This window comes from Leptidea sinapis, chromosome 20 (genome assembly GCF_905404315.1).
Source record: "Leptidea sinapis chromosome 20, ilLepSina1.1, whole genome shotgun sequence".
NCBI classification, from domain to species: Eukaryota; Metazoa; Arthropoda; class Insecta; order Lepidoptera; family Pieridae; genus Leptidea; species Leptidea sinapis.
Genome location: NC_066284.1, coordinates 1,303,092 through 1,323,390, shown reverse-complemented (window position 1 = coordinate 1,323,390; position 20,299 = coordinate 1,303,092). Strand labels below are relative to the sequence as shown.

Below are 20,299 nucleotides of genomic sequence, written 5' to 3'. Positions count from 1 at the left end.
TTATCATACAGAAAACACCCTAACCCACATAATATGCTTATGTAAGTATATCTATGTTTACAACACCAACCATTTACATCTTCGCATATAGATTGAATAAATAAATAAATATCCAAACATCGAATATATTATCAAAGACATGGTGATATATGTATATTTGGTCAACATGAATTAAACAAAAATATTACTCTTTTTTTTTATCTTAAATAATTATTATTCTATTTATTGACTAAATGATACTCATTCTTACGAATTCAATACTAATGTACGATTAACTTATCTCTGTAAAGGATAACAGCTAATATAGTTGAATTGTAAGTTTGAGAAAAAATATTAAGGTGTAATGAGAGACAGTGTCAATATTGAACACGCCCTATACACCTGCTGTAGCCAATCAGCTTTCACCACCCTTAAACCACCCCAATTTAGACCAATCACGAACTTCAAACCTGACGTTTCAACTACAGAGGGTGATATAATTATGTTTAGATAAATTTGGACTGTAAGCAATCTTGATAGAGTCTTGTTTCTTTCAGCAATGATTATTAATAAAGATTCTATGATACGTCGTAGATTTCATATAGTTGATTATAGTGCCTGGACTGCTCCAGTTCTGAGGGCGTGAATTTGCCAAATCTTTATCTTGGGCTAGCCGTGCCCTTGTGCTTTATTAACCCGTGTAAGATCCAGGTCTCAAAATTCATTTCCCGCTGATGTCCTACGGCAGCGAGACGCCGCATATTTGGAGTAGCTCCTCGGTAAGTACTAAGAATACATTTCCTGAGTAGCAAGTGAAAATTTACATGAAATGCGTTGTCTTAGTTGCCTCTATACGAACCTCCTAAAATCACACTGGATGAAATTGCAGATCGTGTTCGGAACTTCGGATTACATTGTAGAATCAATAATTTTTGTATATTTCTTAGCAGTCACAATTTATTACAAAGCACGAAATTAAGTAAATTATTAATGTAATAATAGTTGACAGTAATAAAATATCACTTGTCGCGCTAAATTCAATATTCGTTGGATGTGATACGTGGATACTGTGGCTTTGCTTCGTCTTACGGCCGTTCCCAATATTCAGTCTATCTCTTACTTGAGATAAAAATCGTAACTATCGTTGACTTTTCTGTCCCAATAAACTTATCGACGGTAACTCACCTTATCCGTGCACGCTGTCTGTCAATGTGACGACGGATAGCTTACCAGCGATATAAAGTTTGTATGGAAATTGCAATTCACGCGTCCCAATATAAGGCGATAAGAATGACTTATCGGGTATATTGGGACATCTTCAGATTATTGACAGCTAATTACTGACAGTAGAAGGTAGTAATTTATCTCTATATGTAGATAGTATATTGGGAACGGCTGTTAAATAGCATCATTGCAATAAGTGTAAAGATATTAATACCATATTTGTGTTGCAAAAGAGGGCTATTCGCGCTATTTATAACCTAGGTCCTAAAGAATCATTAAGAGAAAAATTTAAAGAAATAAACATTTTGACTGTTGGATCTCAATATATTATTGATAATGTTCAATATATTCATAAGCACATTAAGGAATTTCATTGAAACTGTGACAATCATAATGTTAACACAAGGCACAAACAAAAATTTGGTATGCCACTACTCGGTTGAGTCGAGTAAGTAAGTCTTTTATTGGGCGATGTATATGCTTTTACAAAATGGTCTCAGAAAATGTACAAAACAAATGTGTTACGAAATTGAAATGAATTGTTAAAAATCATTTGTATGGGAAAGATTATTCGAGCATAAGTGATTTTCATAATGATACCGTAGAATGGGAATGGAGAGGACACCCTCAGGCTCTTTAATTATAAATGTATATTATACGATATTACATTGTTATCCTTCTTTTTATAAAAAGAAAAAACCCGCTGAGATTCTTACGGCCGGTCTTCTCAGTTCTGAGGCAGTCTATTTTGCAAGGGTGGTAGTTTTTGACGTTCATTATGATTGTGATTTTCAATCCTATTTTGAATAAAAATATTTAAATTTGTTCATGTTTATATTTGACAAAATTATTATACTATTTAGTAGGAAAACTGAGCTATTTGTAAAAGTATTTCTTCTAGAAAAAAACCTCAATTATTCATCAGTTTTGTGTAAGGGTGAATGGCTTTCTCTGTGCTTTCCGGGGCGTAAAAATAATAGTGGAGGCCCAAAGGTGTTTATGAGACACGACTACCACAGATTGCCACAAACTTGGATATCTTCTTTCTGAAGATGATGATGATGATGATAGCGGTGATCACTTAAAACTATACGCTCGTTAGTCCTTCCATAAAAAATTGTTACAGAAAGAAATTCATTTACCTGGAGTAATATAAAAAAAACAACAATCTTGATATAATTGCTAAATGTATGCAGATATGAAGATTAGTGTGAGTCTCACCGGACGCACTTTTCTCCCCTCCTAGGGGACCAACCTGCTGGGGCAACCTTGTGGCGTCCGGGTTAAAGCAGCTCAGAACACCCCCAGAAACACTTGGTCCAAGCGGCTTACTCTCTTTCCAAATTGCATGGTTGACCTAAGATCTTTTACTTTATATAAACCTTCATTAATAGAAAGTTGTTTAACTATAACAAAAACAACATCAAAATTACAATCAAATTAAAAAACATAAGAGTCTCTTTGATCTGGGCGCAACCATGTTGTCCCAAAGCGCTGTTAAAGTTAAAATTCTCAAATTCAAACCCAAAAAGAATTATATTCACAAGGTAATTCCATCGAACAGCCTTATGTTACATAATATATTGCTTAGTAGATAAAATTAATTATTTCTAACCATGTGTTGCCTTCAGTAAGGCAGTAGGTACGCCAAGTGTAACCATTGATCGGGTCGATCCTAGTTACCATTAACCATTCTTCTATAACCATTGCAGGGCCGATCCGAGTAACCATTTCAACCATTGTAAGCAATTAATAGTAGAGATCCGCGTACTCAGCATTAGAACCAATGATAGTTATATAACAAGTGTCATAGATTAGTTTAGTACCTTCAGTAAATAAATATTATTACCATAAAAACCAATAATTTTCCCTAAGTGCACCCCTTTTCATGGTCCTTCGAACATAATCCATCTACTAAGCAATATATGTATTAAAATGCTGTTCAATGGATTTATTTCGAACAGTCCACACGTTTTTCATGGAGTTTTTTTTGGAATTATTAATCTTAGAAACAACTTTTTAATTCATTCATACAAATAAAAATCATGTATGTTCACAATGTGAAATATTCTGTAATTTTTCAAAGGGTGGTGAAGTATCCCCGTACGGAGCCCTGTGGGACGCCCCTCCAGCACCATACCCTGACATTCTGGCTTTTCCACCATCAGACTTAGGTGAGATGAAAAATCCAATTAGTGTTTTTTTTTTATGAAAATAAGGGACGAGACGAACAGGACGTTCAGCTGATGGTAATTGATACGTTATGCCCATTACAATGTTAGTGCCCCTCAGGATTCTTGAAAAACCCTAAAAATTCTGAGTGGCACTACAATTGCGCTGGTCACCTTGAGACATAAGATGTTAAGTCTCATTTGTCCAGTAATTTCACTAGCTGCGGCGCCCTTCAGACAGGTGGGATTCTACATGATGTCAGTACAAACATGAAACCAGACGAAATTTGCAAAAAATGTTTGTTTTATGTTATTTTTGTAAATATATAGATATGTTGTATATGAACCGTTAAAAAGATATTTTGTTTTGATCAAACTATAATATCAATCTCGTAATGACTACGTTTTATGTGTTTAATACTATTTCAGCAATATCGAATGAAAGTGCGTTTCCACTACACAGGTCTATAGAGCCTCGGCTTTGCCTTTGATACAAACTAAACGCTCTAAGGAATTCCCCTTATTCTACCTTTGGTGAACAATGTTAAAAATTCAACCAGGCAATTAAAAATATTGTAGTCTTTTTTGTAATAGCATTCATAAAATGACATATTTACCTAAGCATTAGTTAAATCGAATACAACAAGGGCATGGTTCCTATTTGTTGTTCATTATTGTAACAAGATATTTTATCAGAAATAAGTAACTCATTAGAAACTTTTGGATTTTTAATGTAAGAAACATAAACATTTCTGAAGTGAAGATTTCTTTTGGCGCACTGACAACTTAATTTGTGTATTGAGTGAGACTGATCTACCACGCTACGTAAAGCTCGTTTAGATCGTCAGCAGTCAGCTTTTTAAACTTTCCCTTGTCCATGGCTAAGCGAAATAGTTCTTGGACTGTCTTGATGGCAGTCCACACCATTAGTCTGGCTATAAATACTATTACATAAAGACTATTCTTTTTTTCAACTTTTTAATTATTTTTAAATTGGTATATTATTTTAAAAACTTTTTTCAATTTTGCGCCATTTCACATATTTTTCGTGTTCATTAACAAATTACAATATGGAATGGGGTGTTAAAGAAAATAGGATTGCAGTGATCGCCTTGCACAAAGTGGATATGGAGCCGTCGATCATATTCCAGACACTTCTTTAGCTTGGTATCAGACGTATGTTCGTATATCGTACTATCAACAGATGCAGCAACACTTCGTGTGCCGAAGGCCAGAAAAAATCGGGGAGGCCGCGTGTTGTTAGAACTACAAAGGCTGTTAATGCTGTTAAAGCCAGAATTCATCGAAACCCCAGTAGAAAGCAAAAAATCTTATAGGGAGAAAAAAAGATTCCCGCTAGGACTCTGTCGCGTATTATAAAACAAGACCTGAAGCACGGTGCTTATCGCCGATATACAGGACATGCCCTAAATCAATATTTACAATTAAAGAGAGTGCATTTTAGTTTATAACAGAACTTATGGCTGGACTCTCTCCTCTTTTCCTAGCAATTTTCCCCATCAAAATAGTTTTCAGCAGGCGGTACCTATCGTTGCGCAGTATATGACCGAGGTACGAGATCTTACGCTGTTTGATAGTTCTCACTAACTAATTATTCTCCTGCATTCGGACAAGGATCTCTGTGTTCGATCACTTTAGCCGTTCAACTTATGCGGAGCATTCTACGATACGTCCACATCTCGAAGGCTTCAATCTTTTTACGTAAGTCTTCCACCAAGGTCCATGCCTCACAACCGTATAAAAAACGGGCCAAATGTAACATTGCAAGAGTCTGCTACGGAGTTTTAGACTAAGTTGACGGCTGCAAAGTACTTTTCTCATCTTCATAAAAAATGCGCGAACAATTTCTATGCGAGCTTGGATCTCCGTTTCGCTTTACAATGAATCTGTTAGCCATGATCCAAGATATTTGTACTTGTCAACTCTCTCCAAGATTTTTAGTTCAATATGTATATGTGACGTCAATTGTGGCTTCCCGAAATGGGACCTGTTAGAATATAGATTTACGCGTAGTTGCGGACGCTGTCCTAAAAATCAACGCACAGCCATAGAGCAGATGGATGTCCTGTCTTACGAACACATAATATATGAGATAATGCTTAAATGTGTGCTCATAGTATGTTCAATGTGTGTTGCTTGGTAGAGATATCTGCGTCTCCGTTACTTCGTATTATTAACCTCACCCTGATGAAGTTATCACTTTCTCACACACCGGTTTCTTTTAAAAGCTATATAGCTTTAGGGAAATCTGTATGTTCGTATACTCTCGAACGTCAATTGTTGGGAGATGCTTATCTATAAAGTCTTGACATTTGGTTGAGCTAAGAACTAGACGATCATATTAATATAGATTAGATAATCCTTTTAATAGTAGTTGAACTATTTTAGATTTGGTAGAATAATATTGGTAACTTCGAGGGAGCTTGTCGTTAAAATGTTTTTGACGCTCGGATCCAGCTATGGTTCTATTAACGTTTTTTTATTGAAAATAAGGGACGAGATGAGCAGAACGTTCAGCTGATGGTAATTGATACGCCCTACCCATTACAATGCAGTGCCACTCAGGATTCTTGAAAATCCCAAAAATTCTGAGCGGCACTACAATTGCGCTCGTCACCTTGAGACATAAGATGTTAAATCTCATTTTCCCAGTAATTTCACTAGCTACGGCGCCCTTCAGACCGAAACACAGTAATATTTACACATTACTGCTTCACGGCAGAAATACGCTACGTTGTGGTATCCATAATCTAGCCGACTTCCTATGTGTTCAGTTTTATAATAAATTAAATCTAGGAAGTGACATGGCAGGGCTACTCCCATATCCTTTCTCATTTCCTATGTTCACCTATGTTCAAAATATCTTGTCCCTTTCCAACATCCTAATATGATGCAATCTCGCACTCGATTGGTTAATTGGCTGCTAATCGACGCATCACACCACGAGCAGTTTTTTACTGCACTTACTGAAAATTCGCCTAACCGTTTCGACGCTCGCGCAACATATTATTTACTGAAGAAGAAGTTATCAAAGGTGCTTTAACAATTAATTGATATTTGAGAATACTTTATATAAACGCCGGCCGGCTAAGTGAGTGAACCGTAGTAGGAAAAGATATATTTTTAGTGCTGTGTGAATACGTGGCGGCGCAATGTCTTCGAGACATCGAGACAAGTGAGTTGCATGCATGTCCTTTACCACCTTATCTTTAGTTCTGTCAGTCACTAAAAATGTTGGAGGAAAACACTGAACCAACGTTTAATAACGCACAAATACAGTCCACTTCAAATATTAACAGAATATGGTAATTAAAAAACCTCCAATTATTAATAAATAAATAAAAGAAAAATTAATCACCACTGTGTAAAGGAGCCTCCCACTGGTAAATGTAGGAAAATGTTAGAAGAAGACGAATCTAGAGTGGACAGATGGAAAGTTAATGTCAAAGATTTTGAAATTATGAGAATAGCACCGCTGGACGTACCTACGAACCCTAGAAATACAGTTCTACCGCTACTAGATGTTATCATGATAATTTTTTTTATTTACACAGTATGGTCAGCGGCAGGATGTGGCCGAAGTTCACGATCATCTTCAGGCAAAAAACCGCGGCGTCGTGTAGCATCGATTGCGCAGCGGCGAGCTGCGAACATTCGCGAACGACGGCGAATGTTCAATTTAAACGAAGCATTCGATAAATTGCGGAGGAAGGTATAAATAATATTTTTTAATGATAGTAACAGGTGGAAGTTATGTCCTGTAATGTAAATAATTTGTTATGGTTTTAAAGTGATAACCCTCACTTCTGGGATTAACTACACAAATAAAACTGAAAAGAAAATTTTATGAACGATGTGGGACTAGAACCCTCTGACCTATCGCATTCCGTGCGAGCGCTCTTTCCAACTGAGTCAACCGTTCGAGTGACATTTCATTTATGAAATCTTGTATGCTTTGTTCAACTCTCAGGTTGTGGTTTCATCTCAACCTCGTTCGGGTAAAGTGGGCTTGATTCAGTTAATAGTGACCGCACACTTTAGGTAAGTTTGCGTTCATGTCAGTTCAGTGTTCAGAGGGTTAACTTCTCTATCTCTTCGAGCTCAAAAATATAATTTGTGTTAAAAAAAATATATAAATCTTATATATAAAATTCTCGTGTCACAATGTTCGTTCCCGTACTCCTCCGAAACGGCTTGACCGATTGTCATGAAATTTTGAGTGCATATTGGGGAGGTCTGAGAATCAGCCAAAATCTATTTTTCATTCCCCTAAAGGTTAAAGGTGGTCCACACGATTTTTTTATTTTTTTGACATTTTTTTCTAAATTTGCTTGATTATGAGTCAGTATTAAAAAATACATACAACTTCAAATTTTCACCCATCTACGATCAACAATTACTTTTGTATCGCGATTTTAATATCGGCAATACAACGTTTGCTGGGTCAGCTAGTATTAAATAAAATCCTATCTCATAAATTTTAATTTTCAAACGGCAATAACTTTTGAATGAATGAACCGCGGTTGGCGACAGTCGACGACATTATTTTGAGCCTCATAAAGAATCTTTGAGTTTCCATTATTTGAACTCGGAATTTCAAAGTAATTCCGAAAAAACACTTTTTCCAGATTTCTTTCGTCAACGATAACTCACGAACGAATCAACCTATTTTGTCCGGCTTGGTGGCGATCGACGCGGTTTTTTGAAAATAAGCGCTGATTAATTTTTGAAATCGAACTGTAAAGCCGTTTTAAAAATTGTTCCAAAAACACACATGAAAGAAGTTTTTTTCGTAGGTTTTTTGAGACTTCTCAAAATCTACCGGTCCTAATTGTATTCAAAATCTAAGTTTGAGCAAACCGTTACGAATGGCACCAACCGCGATGAAATCCGTGGAACCGTTCAAAAGATACAACAGATTTACATACATTCATACCTACACACACATACACACACACACCTTTCGTCTGTATGTATGTATGTATGTATACATAGTACATACACTCAGACGTACGGACACCATCGCGAGAATAGTCAGGGAAGCTTCCTAGGACCTTAAAACGTTGAGATCTGATGAAAACTCGATTTTCGAAAAACGGGGCAAAACCAGTAACGTCCCGTATTTTCGGAAATTTTCAATTTTCTTAGCGTGAAGTTAAAAAAAGTAAGCCGTTACGGGACGGCTGGCAGATGTAAACCTCGAAATTATTTTATATTATATTATATAATTTTTAATTATTAATTATATTATATAATTATAATAAGGCAGATATAAGTATCATAATGCCCATAATGCATATGCATAATAATAGGTAAGCCTTTTTTAATAAATATATAACTTCATATACGGAATTAACACTCCCGAAAACCTTTACCTTAAAAATTTACCCTTGCTATCACATTTGTGTCATTTCACGGCAAAGATATTTGTCTTTACGGCAAAACCCTCGACTCAACAAAATATTTCATACTTAAACACCTTTTATTTCTATTGGTAATCTATTCTATTATAGGATATTTCTATTTTAGGACTTTACAGCACCATAAGCCTACCCACCAGGACCATATGCCTTGGGTGTTCAAGTTTCCTCATCGAAATCGGAATCGTAAAGGATTGAGATTTTTTTCGATTTGGATCAAACTTTCTTCCGTGTTGTTCCTTCGGTTGTACTTATAATTTTAAAGCATTTTTGTTTGAGTTTGTAATGTTTGATTTTAAACTATAAAAAATATCTGGACGACCGGGCCTTGCTCGGAACTTTAAGAATGTACAGAACTTGAACAAAAAAATACTAATAGGACATCAGGATTCGAACCGGGGTCTTATGCTTTCCGGATCACCCAATGTCCCATCTGAGCTATTATAGTAATGTATATAGTGGCGAAATTTACCTTTGTATACTAATTTTATTGCAGCTGTTTCTCATTAAAACACGGATAAAACTACATTTTTTAAAATTGAATTCTAGTTAGCCCCTACTAGCTAGATCGATTTCCGGCCCCCGAAACTACCTGTATATTAAATTTGATTAAAATCGCTGGAGCCGTTTACGAGATTCAGTTTATATATATACAAGAATTGCTCGTTTAAAGATATAAGATAAAGATGTGTTTATTCTCGCCAGGTACCTACATTCGCTTATGAAAAGCGTTTGTCACGGATTGAGACGTTGAGACTAGCAATCACATACATCAGCTTTATGTGTGAGCTGCTGCATGGATCTCCACAACCTCATCATCCTCCGCATGCATCTCTTCATCCACCACGGGTCTATGACACTGAAGTACCATGGTGTGCTTGAACAATGCAGAATAGACTTGCAAATCGTTAATTTATTTATTTGTGTCAAAATTTGACGTATTTTTTGCAGGTTTTGAAGATTTCAGATGCTTAATACCAAATGAAGAACTTGTATTAACTTCATAATCATTAACCATGTATTTGCACTGACCTGTATAAATACCACTGGACAGGCTGTCCCATATGTTTGACAGCAAATTTTTTGTGCCTATATGAAGCGACACTCGCGAGCGTCCAGAGATTTTATACTAATTTTGACGTACAATAGGTACAAATGGCTGCGAAGGAACGTACAATACTCTGACGTATTTATGCATTTTAAATTAATTTCGTTCGTTTTTCGTGTTATTTATGCTTCAAGAATCAACGTATTAAATTACACAAGTTTTTTTATAAATAGTTTTACCACCATCTATTGATGTTTGCTGACGTTGTCATCACTAGTTTTAGTACCGCAGACTCTTGCTACATGGCCAACAGCGCTAAAGTGGCGAATATCAAACAGGCACAAAAGTACTTTAACAGCCGCCAGTCCAGTGGTATATAGTAGAGGTCAGTGTGTATTTGTTTCTTCTAGGCTTATAGTCCAACAAATTTATCTGTCCCAGTGCGAGAGTAGCTGTTACCTTTGCTATCACCATTAAAAAAATATAAGCAACTGAACCGATTATATCCATTCTGATTTCATTTTCGATTAATTCAATTCAAAATGTCGTTAGTTCCTCTTTTTCCGGGTCAGATAAGTTATACATTATGTAGCTGTATTTTTTTTTGTGGAAAATGAGGTCTTATGAGTAGACATATCACTCTATGGTACGTGATCAGTTGACTATACGCTCTTGTAGCACTAGAAGAATAACAAACGTTTGGTCATAAAATTAGCGATGCGTAGAGACGTCACTTCATTGTGTATCTTCTACCGCATTTATCGCGGGAAGTATTCCGAAGAACTGTTTCACCTGATCCCTGCCGCCAAATTCCACCTTCGCACAACACGCCACAAGTTAGAATATCATCCCCACCATCTGGATGTGTGGCGGTCCTCCACAGTGCGGTTTCCAAAGAGCTTTCTTCCACGTACTACAAAGCTGTGGAATGAGCTTCCTTGTACGGTGTTTCCGGGACGATACGACATGGGTGCCTTAAAAAAAGCACGTACACCTCCCTGACCGGCAAAGCTCCTGTGATTTTTCTGGTGTTGCAAGAATGTGGGTGGCGGTAATCACTTAACACCAGGTGACCCGTACGCTCGTTTGTCCTCCTTTTCCATAAAAAAAATAAAATAAAAAAAACATAAACGTTGTCGGCGTTGCCATTGCTTATTCAGCCGGTGACATATTCATAACAGTTCGTTATTTGTAAGTGATATTATATATCTGGGATTAAGTATGAAAATTTAATTTGTACGAAAATTTCCAAGCGCTCTACCACTTAAGCAAACCTTCCACATGCTGCATGATCAGCAAATCTTGGTATGTTTATTCAATTCTCGGGTTCTGACATATTCACCAGAAAACCTTTCAATAAAGCCCTTTGTACAGTTTGATTGTACGCGTTGGATAAAAATCCTGGGGAAAAATTTGTGAAGAAGATGTAGATGAAGAATTTTGTATATAAGTTCTAGGTTGTATAGTCGTTTTCCGAGATAATAACATCTTTGCTTTTAAGGAGGATTTCCTCAATTTCTCTCCTTCGCTGAACTTTCTTTCTACGAGAACAGCCAGATCTTTCTGTCACCTTTAACGGATGCGCCAAGCTGATGACGAGTTTCAGAAATTTCGTTTGGTTCCATACTTACTAAGGTGTAATGCTATTGCAGAAATCCAGTTCTCTTTATAACTCCACTCCATTTTAGTATCACAGGAATATTTAACACGAATTGGAGTAAAAATTAGAAGAGACATTGAACATATCAATGACAGCGTCGAAATTCAAATGTATTCAAAATCATAAGTAACTAAAAAGCAATGTCAAATTGTCATTTGAAGTCAGATATGTTAATAGTGTTTGACATGAAAAATTTATTGCAATTCTGGCAAATGTGTGGATGATTGATTTTAAATTTTATCAAGTACTGCCGGCTAGATTATGGGTACCACAACAGCGCCTATTTCTGCCGTGAAGATGTACTTTGTGTCGGTCTGAAGGGCGCCGTACCAAGTGTTTTGTATATTACTGGGCAAATGATACTTAACATCTTATGTCTCAAGGTGACGAGCGCAATTGTTTGCCGCTCAGACTTTTTGGGTTTTTCAGTAATCTTGGGCGGCACTGCATTGTAATGGGCAAGGCGTATCAATTACCATCAGCTGAACGTCCTGCTCAACTCGTCCCTTATTCGTACTCATTAAATAACATATTCATCCCGTTTGCTGACTTACGCAGTCGATTAATGGCTCCAGCATTTACTGAAGTCACAGTCAAACTAGTATTTAAGAGGCATTATAATATTGTCTTCCATTAACCATAAATAGTTATAAGTTTGCTAGCTATTTGTAGAAATACTCTTTAATAATAAATAATGAAAATATAATTGATATTTTAATTTATATAATTTAACTAGCTGACCCAGCAAACGTTGTATTGCCGATATTAAAATCGCGATACAAAAGTAACTCTTCATCGTAGATGAGTGAAAATTTGAAGTTGTATGTATTTTTAATGCTGACTCATAATCAAACAAATTTAAAAAAAAATGTCAAAAAATACAAAATAAAATCGTGTAGACCACCCTAAACATTTAGGGGGATGAAAAATAGATGTTATCCGATTTTCAGACCTACCCAATATGCACTCAAAATTTCATGAGAATCGGTCAAGCCGTTTCGGAGGAGTTCGGTCCCGCACACCGTGACATCAGAATTTTATAAATTAGATTAAAATTCCTATGTGTGTAGTAGTCGAAGCCCATTGGCGCTCAGAGGGCAATGGCTATCCTCGAAATTTCCCTGCGAGATTGAATCAGAAATGAGGAGATCTGTAGGAGAACCAAAGACACCGACATAGCCCAGTGGTTGCGAAACTGAAGTGGCAGTTAGCAGAGCACATAGCTCGACTGACAGATGGCCGTTGGGGCGTACCGGATGACATAGTGTCAGTAGGCCCTCCATAAGTTGGACCGACAATCTGGTCAAGATCGCCGGAGTAGGTTAATGAGGGCAGCGCAGGACCGATTGTCATTATACATGAATGCTTGAAGTGGATAAACAGACCTCACTACCAACTACTGGTTAAAAAAATTATTCCATAACAAACTTTGTAGTTAACAGAGGTAATAGAAAAAAGAGCACCCTTGATTACAATACTCAAGAGTAAACTTGAATTCACACAGATTATGTCGTTAACTCAGGATTTATTTCAAACACAACCAAATCAGCAAGACGCTATAGCTTTCCAGTACTTGATAGATTTTAGGTGAATTTTATTTTTGCATCCCTAATCGAAAAATTCAAATAGACTTCAAAAAAATGGAGAGGATTGTTATCTTAGAACAGTCATTTATGAAACGACTTTAATAAATTCAATATGCACTTAGGGGAAATCACTGCAAGTGCTTAAGAACAATATTTAAGGATTATGATATATTATAATGTAGGAAGCTATTAATTTTTTCTGTCTTATTAATAAACGCAATGTAAAGTTACTCCAGGTTTAAAATTACTTCTCTCTGTCATGTAATTCTGTAGTGACAAAGGTAAGATAAAGACAAAAAGTTTTAACTCTGGAATAAGTTTACTTATACAATTCCAAGCTCATGGTAGTAAATAGGATATAAATAATAGTACTGAACGCAATTTATTAGACAAAAAGAAATACATAGGTAATAATCATGGCTTTATATTATTCAAAATCCAGTCCATATATTTAGTGACGTCTGTATATACTCCTGGATTTACCCCACATTGTCTTGGTCCAAAAGACACAATGCCATATTGAACGTACTTATGAGTATCTCCATATTTTGATTTGACCTGTAGGGGGCCACCTGAATCGCCACTGCAGGAATCTTTCAAGAAACTTCCAGCACAGGTAACATTCCATTCTACGTATACCGGAAGGCGTCTGAAATCACGTAAAATCGGATAGTTAAGGTAAATAAAGGTAGTACTCGTACCTCGGTCATATACAACATCTACATCATCAGGGTGCAGTATAATGACGCGTATCGTATTCTGATGAAGTTGCCACGGTACTGCAGCGTGGCAACACGGACATGTTCGCTAAGGCCGGAGTACCAGACTTCTTCGCGATCACGAACAGCATCTTTTTGGAATCGTCTCCGTACTTCTAGTAACGAGATTCTCAGTACGTTAGCGGAGGATTTGAACTGTTCCATTTTCAAACACTGGAACTCAGTGCACCGGGAGGCGAACAAAAAATAGCCCTGATACAACAGGAACCAAACAAGTACGACCACTTTGCATGAAGAGTGACGACAAAATGTTAATTATGATAAGCTTATTGCTATGGGCATTTTTAATTATTAATCTTTAATTTTATCTAATTTTTAAGTTAAATACGTTGTATTGGGTTTATATCTTTTAATAAAGACTATTATTATTATTATATACTGCGCAACGATAGGTTCCGCCTGCTTCAAACAATTATGGGAAATTGCTGGGAAAAGAGGTGTTGGAAGAAGAAAGATGTCTTGGCTCGGAAATATAAGGAAGTGGACTGGCATCAAGACAGTCCAAGAACTATTCCAATTAGCCATGGTTGTCCATGGCAAAATGAAAAAGTTTTTTTTCTATGAAAATAAGTGACGAGAATTTTTCGTTTCGGCCGTCAGTAAAAAGCTAACAAACAATGTTCTAGCAACGGGCCATGGTTGTCCATGGCAAAATGAAAAAGTTTTTTTCTATGAAAATAAGGGACGAGAATTTTTCGTTTCGGCCGTCAGTAAAAAGCTAACAAACAATATTCTAGCAACGGGTTCGTCGCTGATTAGAAAAGTTAGTTATAACCTATTGGGAGTGGTATTACCAGTGGGAGGCTCCTTTGCACAGGATGCCGGCTAGATTATGGGTACCACAACGGCGCCTATTTCTGCCGTAAACCAGTAAACAGTAAACATTACTGTGTTTCAGCCTATAGGGCACGGTAGCTAGTGAAATTACTGGGCAAATGAGACTTAACATCTTATGTCTCAGGGTGACGAGCGCAATTGTAGTGCCACTCAGAATTTTTGGGTTTTTCAAGAATCCTGAGCAACCACATTGTAATGGGCAGGGCGTTTCATTTACCATCACCTGAACGTTCTGCTCGTCTCATCATCATTATCATAAAATAAATAGCTATTTCTTATTTCAGTAGAATTATTAACATTAAATAACTGCCGAATGAAAATTTTAGTGAAATTAAAATAAAATATAACTACGGATGTGTTCAAATTTAAATTTCGAAAACCGGATTCAGCGGAGTTGTACCGTCTGCTGTTAGCTCATAATAATTCGTTAATCGGGGATTTAACAGTGACGCAAAATTATTCTTAACTCATTACTTACTTACATAACTTCGGTAGTGTATCTTAGTTTGTTATTCTTAACTACTAATTTTTTTTTAATACTTTAGGTACAATTTGCTCTAATTTCCATGATGTATAACAGAACATAATAGGTGCGACCTGAACTATAAATCAATTCGTATTGGAACGGGTGACTCCTTGTGAAACTTAGGGAATGAGAACTAAAAATCGCGAAAGGCTTAAATACTTCTGTGATTCCTTTAGTGTTGTAAGGGACGGTGGCTGGCAGTAATAATTTACCATCCAGGTGATATAGAAGCAGATTCTCATTGATAAATATATAATAGCTGGACGACCGAGCCCTGCTCGGATTTTTAAGAATGTTCAAGACTTGAACAAAAAAAAAACTAATAGGACATCTGGATTCGAACCGTGTTCTCTTGTCACCCAATGTCTCATCTGAGCTATCATAGTCTATATATAGTGGCAAAAATTTACCTTTGTATCCTAACGTTATTGTAGCTCTTTCTCATTGAAAGACGAATAAAACTAAATTTTTAAAAATTGAAACCTAGCTAGAACGATTTATCGCCCCTTAAATTATCTGTATTCTAAATTTCATTAAAATCGTTGGAGTCGTTTCCGAGATTCAGAATGTATATATTATACAAGAACCTTTGAGTCAGCACCGACGCACGATCGGAGTTTACTCCTCAAGAACGATTATCTTTGAACAGGTACTAAACAAAATCAAGTCCAATGGAGTCGGTTACAAACACACATACAGCAGAAGCTAATAAAAGCGTATTAATTAAAAATTCTATAAAAATCAAGTAAATCCTTAACGCTCAAAATATGTTAGGAAATGCCCAAACACAACTATTAAAAAAGGAACTCAAAATTCCAATTTTAAAAGGTCCATCAAGTAAGTTACATTTTGGCACATCCTCATAGGTATATTATACTACATGCATAAGCTATCACGCAGTATTCTGTGTATGCTGGCTACACACAAGTATATTCACATACACACACAAACACACAACTAAAAAGTGAAAGGTGCGCGAGAAATAATGCGCACCAAAAACGTTACTATCCCATTTGATGAGTAGGTTTAACTCTCTATATTTATCTCATACCGGGCGCCTTACATGAAAATCGATTCTTAAGGAGTAAACTCCAATAAACTCCAAAATAAAAAACTCACCCCATGTACTGGGTCCTGCAAAATTCATTACCATAAATAGAAACGGTAACTTGTTGTAGTTTTGACGATGAGTATCCTTCATCCGTGATGCCCCAACCAGTAACTTCAGCCTTTGCTCCAGTTAAGTCCCTATTACGGAGTTCAGCGGCTATTGGTAAACAGATTGGGCTTACATTTTCTGCAAATGATAGTATAATCTTGTGAATACGTTCACGTTAATTCAAGAATTAAGTACAATTTAGATTTTACGAGCAATATGCAGTAGTATTTAAATTAATTTTCGTGTATCATTTACACAAATATGCATCCGAACTTCTTAATGATAATTATTTCACATATAAAGACAAGACAAGCAAGCGCTTAATGCCCGTTCCCAATATACTATCTACAGATAGTGATAAATTAGTACCTTCTACTGTCAGTAATTAACTGTCAATAATCTGAAGCTGTACCAATATACCCGATAAGTCATTCTTATCGCCTTATATTGGGACGCGTGAATTGCAATTTGCATACAAACTCCTATAGCTGGTAAGTTATACGTCCTCCCATTTACAGACAACGTGTACGGATAAGATGAGTTACCGTCGATAAGTTTATTGGGAGAGAAAGTCAACGATAGTTACGATTTTTATCTCAAGTAGGAGATAGACTGAATATTGGGAACGGCCGTATAACTAACGATCTGACAATGGTAGGAAACTGGTCACCAAGCCGCGGTTTAGCTTATTGGAAGTCCCAGGGGCCCCTTTTTCATTAATTATATAGAGGTGGAATATCAAAATTACTTTAGTAGATTAGTGCCTAACGGCCGTTCCCAATATTCAGTCTAATTCCGGCTGTGGCTTACTTGAGATAAATCGTAACTATCGTTGAATTTTCTGTCCCATTAAACTTACTTAATCGACGGTAACTCACCTTACACGCTGTCTGTCAATGGGACGACGTATAGCTTACCAGCGATAGAAGCTGTCTCAATATACCCGATATTGAGACAGCTTTAGATTATTGACAGTAGAAGTAATTTATCTCTATTTGTAAATAGTATATTAGGAACGGCCGTAAGTCATTAAAGAAACCTATCGTTCTAATTAATCTTCAGTTTTCCAGCTTCAGTAGTTAAGGCTCTTCGATTATGAACATATATCTTTTACTCACTATGCGTAAAATCAATGTCGCCCTCAACTCTCAATAATGCTATATCATTTTTCGGTACTGGTTCAGTCGTCCATTCTTCATGTATAATAGTTTTAGCAATGGCGAAATCCTGAAAAATAATATTATAAATGGCGTCGCCTTTATATTCACTGCTGTATACTGTAGACTGATTCTATTGACATTTTTTTTATAAAAAATAAGGGATGAAACGAGCAGAACGTAGCTGCCATCAGCTGAATGCTAATTGATACGCCCTACCCATAACAATGCAATGCCGCTCAGGATTCTTGAAAAACCCAAAATTTCTGAGCGGGACTACAATTGCGCTCGTCACCTTGGGACACAAGATGTTAAGTCTCATATGCCCAGTAATTTCACTAGCCCTTCAGACCGAAACACAGTAATGTTTACACATTACTGCTTCACGGCAGAAATACGGGAAAATACAGAAATCACGGCAGTGCAAAGGAGCTTCCCACTGGTGACATAATATATGGTCCCATGTAAAGATCGCAAAATTATTACAACATTCTTACTCGAGAATGAAGTAGCCAGAATAGGAATTAAAAATGTGGACACCGACGACTTTGAGATCTGTCGCGGGAATCGGCAAGGCTGATTTCGTTCACCGCTGATTTTCAACATCCACACGAAAGCAATATATACAGCTCTTCCAGGCTGGTCCTACATTGGAAGTGGAGTCGGTCTGGCCAGCAGGCCCGACACGGCCAGACCAGACCAGTCCAGACTCGGCGCTCCAACACTACAGCTAGACAGGAGCGGACGAACCAGTCAGAATCCAGAGTCAGTACTGTGTGAAACCACCAAAGTTTCCATGCAACTGGAGTCTGGACTAGACGTAAAACAAAGCTGTTTGGTTGTTGTCAGACCAGTTCAGACTTTTTCCCCGCGACACGGCGCGCCATTGTTCGTTTTGTTCAGTCCCGACCAGACCCGCCCAGACCATCTGGTCGGGAGAAATTCCGCTTCCAATGTAAGACCGGCCTAAGTTGGTTTAAATCAATGGAAAAGTCAACACCATGCGTAACGCAGATGACATAGTTCTTTTTGCAGCTTAGGAACAGGATTTAAAAGGATCTGTAAGAAAAGTAGATCATAATAGTGTTATGGATTATGGTAGTCTCTAGGCAGGGGCGTGCATTGGTTTTCTAGCAAGGCACTGCAGATCTAACTAGTCGTAGCTGAGCCTGGAGATTGCTTGCCGTAGGTATTTAGCAAAATTTATGAGTTCCATAAGTGTTTGGTTATAAAATAACGGAATCAAATTAAACTAAATTAACTTTAACACTATATTTATATAGGTTCATAACGAGGTAGGCACTGCCTAATTGCCTATACGATATGTACGCCCCTATCTCTAGGGATCTAAACCTAAACCCTTAATATAAAAATGAGTAGCTGGGAATCAAATTCAGCGCGTACGAAACTATAATGCTAAACAATTCTAAAGACACCACTCATAAAATCACTCAAAAGTCAAAAATACCCCCGGATATGTTTTTTTAGAAAAACACATTTAGATACGCCGAAAGTGGGATGGCTAAAAACTATTTCATCACCATCATCATCATCATCATTTCAGCCGGAAGACGTCCACTGCTGGGCAAAGGCCTCCCCCAATGATCTCCACGACGATCGGTCCTGCGCTGCCTTCATCCAACCTTCTCCGGCGATCTTGACTAGATCGTCGGTCCATCTTACCTCGTCAGCCTACCAACACTGCGTCTTCCGGTACGTGGTCACCATTCGAGGACCTTTCCGCCCCAACAGGCATCTGTCCGCTAAGCTATGTGCCCCGCCCACTGGCACTTCAATTTCGCAATCGTTAATTTAAAAAAATGTTAATAAAAACTATTTACTTCATATGTTTCACATTTTCTATATTCACCAAATCCGGTACAGTCCAGGTTTGTATCGATATTATATTCTCCAACACGAACAGCTACTACTTCAACGGTACTGTCAACACAGTGCGCGGCTGTTAAAATGTATTTCGAGTTGATGATTGTACCGCCGCACCCAAAATCAAAACGATTACCTGAAATATAAGCAATTAATAAGTACGCATACGTACATTCATCACAATAGTATAATTGGTATTTTGTTTGAGGCTAAAAAGACAGGAAGAAGACCTAGATAAAGCAGTCAAGTAACTGTGGCATTTAACAATTTGATGAGGCATCTACGGTAAAACTTCGATATTCACAGTAAGTATTATTACATCTTATAATCCACAATGGGGACGAAATATCATTAGTTACAGACCCAGGTTTCTAAATACAAGAAATTACAATTTCTATAAGAACCAGTTCGTACTTAAAGCTAGAATTAAAAAAAATGAAAGGCAATACAATTAAGTACCTTAGTGAATATCTGCGACGGTACAGATTTATGCATTAACTAATACATAACATGTTAACATAATAATAAAACCTTTGGTATCGGTTAAAATTATATAACAGCATTCAATACTTCCCTTGACTTTTGGCCAAGCTGGCTTTGGCACGACTAGAATAGCCAGAGAACTTCAGATCTTTGGGCGCTGAGTTTGGGCAGCTGCTATCTATCTGGTCTGCAGATCTCCCCTCGGGATTCTCTAGACGCGTGTGTCCCATGAACAGTCCTGGTTGAACGTATCCGAAGATTTGCTAAAATACCCAACCTAACCTGCTCTCACGGTGACAATAGCACTAGAGAGTCCAAAGGCTGGCCCCACTAACGAACTCAGAACTCCCATTGACTGAACTCGT

General features: G+C 37.1%; 2 protein-coding genes across 3 annotated transcripts in view; one reads left to right on the top strand and one right to left on the bottom strand.

Moving 5' to 3' along the window:
- The first annotated feature begins 599 nt into the window (after window positions 1-599).
- LOC126970271 (protein Fer3-like) lies at window positions 600-10,326 on the top strand. Its single transcript, XM_050816100.1, has 4 exons — window positions 600-758; window positions 3,290-3,377; window positions 6,950-7,107; window positions 9,521-10,326. The coding sequence occupies exons 1-4, from the start codon at window positions 714-716 to the stop codon at window positions 9,695-9,697; spliced, it is 468 nt and encodes a 155-aa protein (XP_050672057.1). The 5' UTR covers window positions 600-713; the 3' UTR covers window positions 9,698-10,326.
- A 3,146-nt stretch (window positions 10,327-13,472) lies between these two features.
- Window positions 13,473-20,299, bottom strand: part of LOC126970258 (CLIP domain-containing serine protease HP8-like) — an 84,618-nt gene continuing 77,791 nt past the window's right edge. For both annotated transcript variants that reach the window (XM_050816085.1, XM_050816086.1), the window contains exons 4-7: window positions 19,409-19,587; window positions 17,529-17,637; window positions 16,371-16,548; window positions 13,473-13,758 (exon numbers count right to left, since the gene is read on the bottom strand). In XM_050816085.1, the coding sequence (XP_050672042.1) occupies window positions 13,524-13,758; window positions 16,371-16,548; window positions 17,529-17,637; window positions 19,409-19,587 (701 nt within the window). In that variant the 3' untranslated portion in view covers window positions 13,473-13,523. The remainder of the gene's footprint in view (window positions 13,759-16,370; window positions 16,549-17,528; window positions 17,638-19,408; window positions 19,588-20,299) is intronic.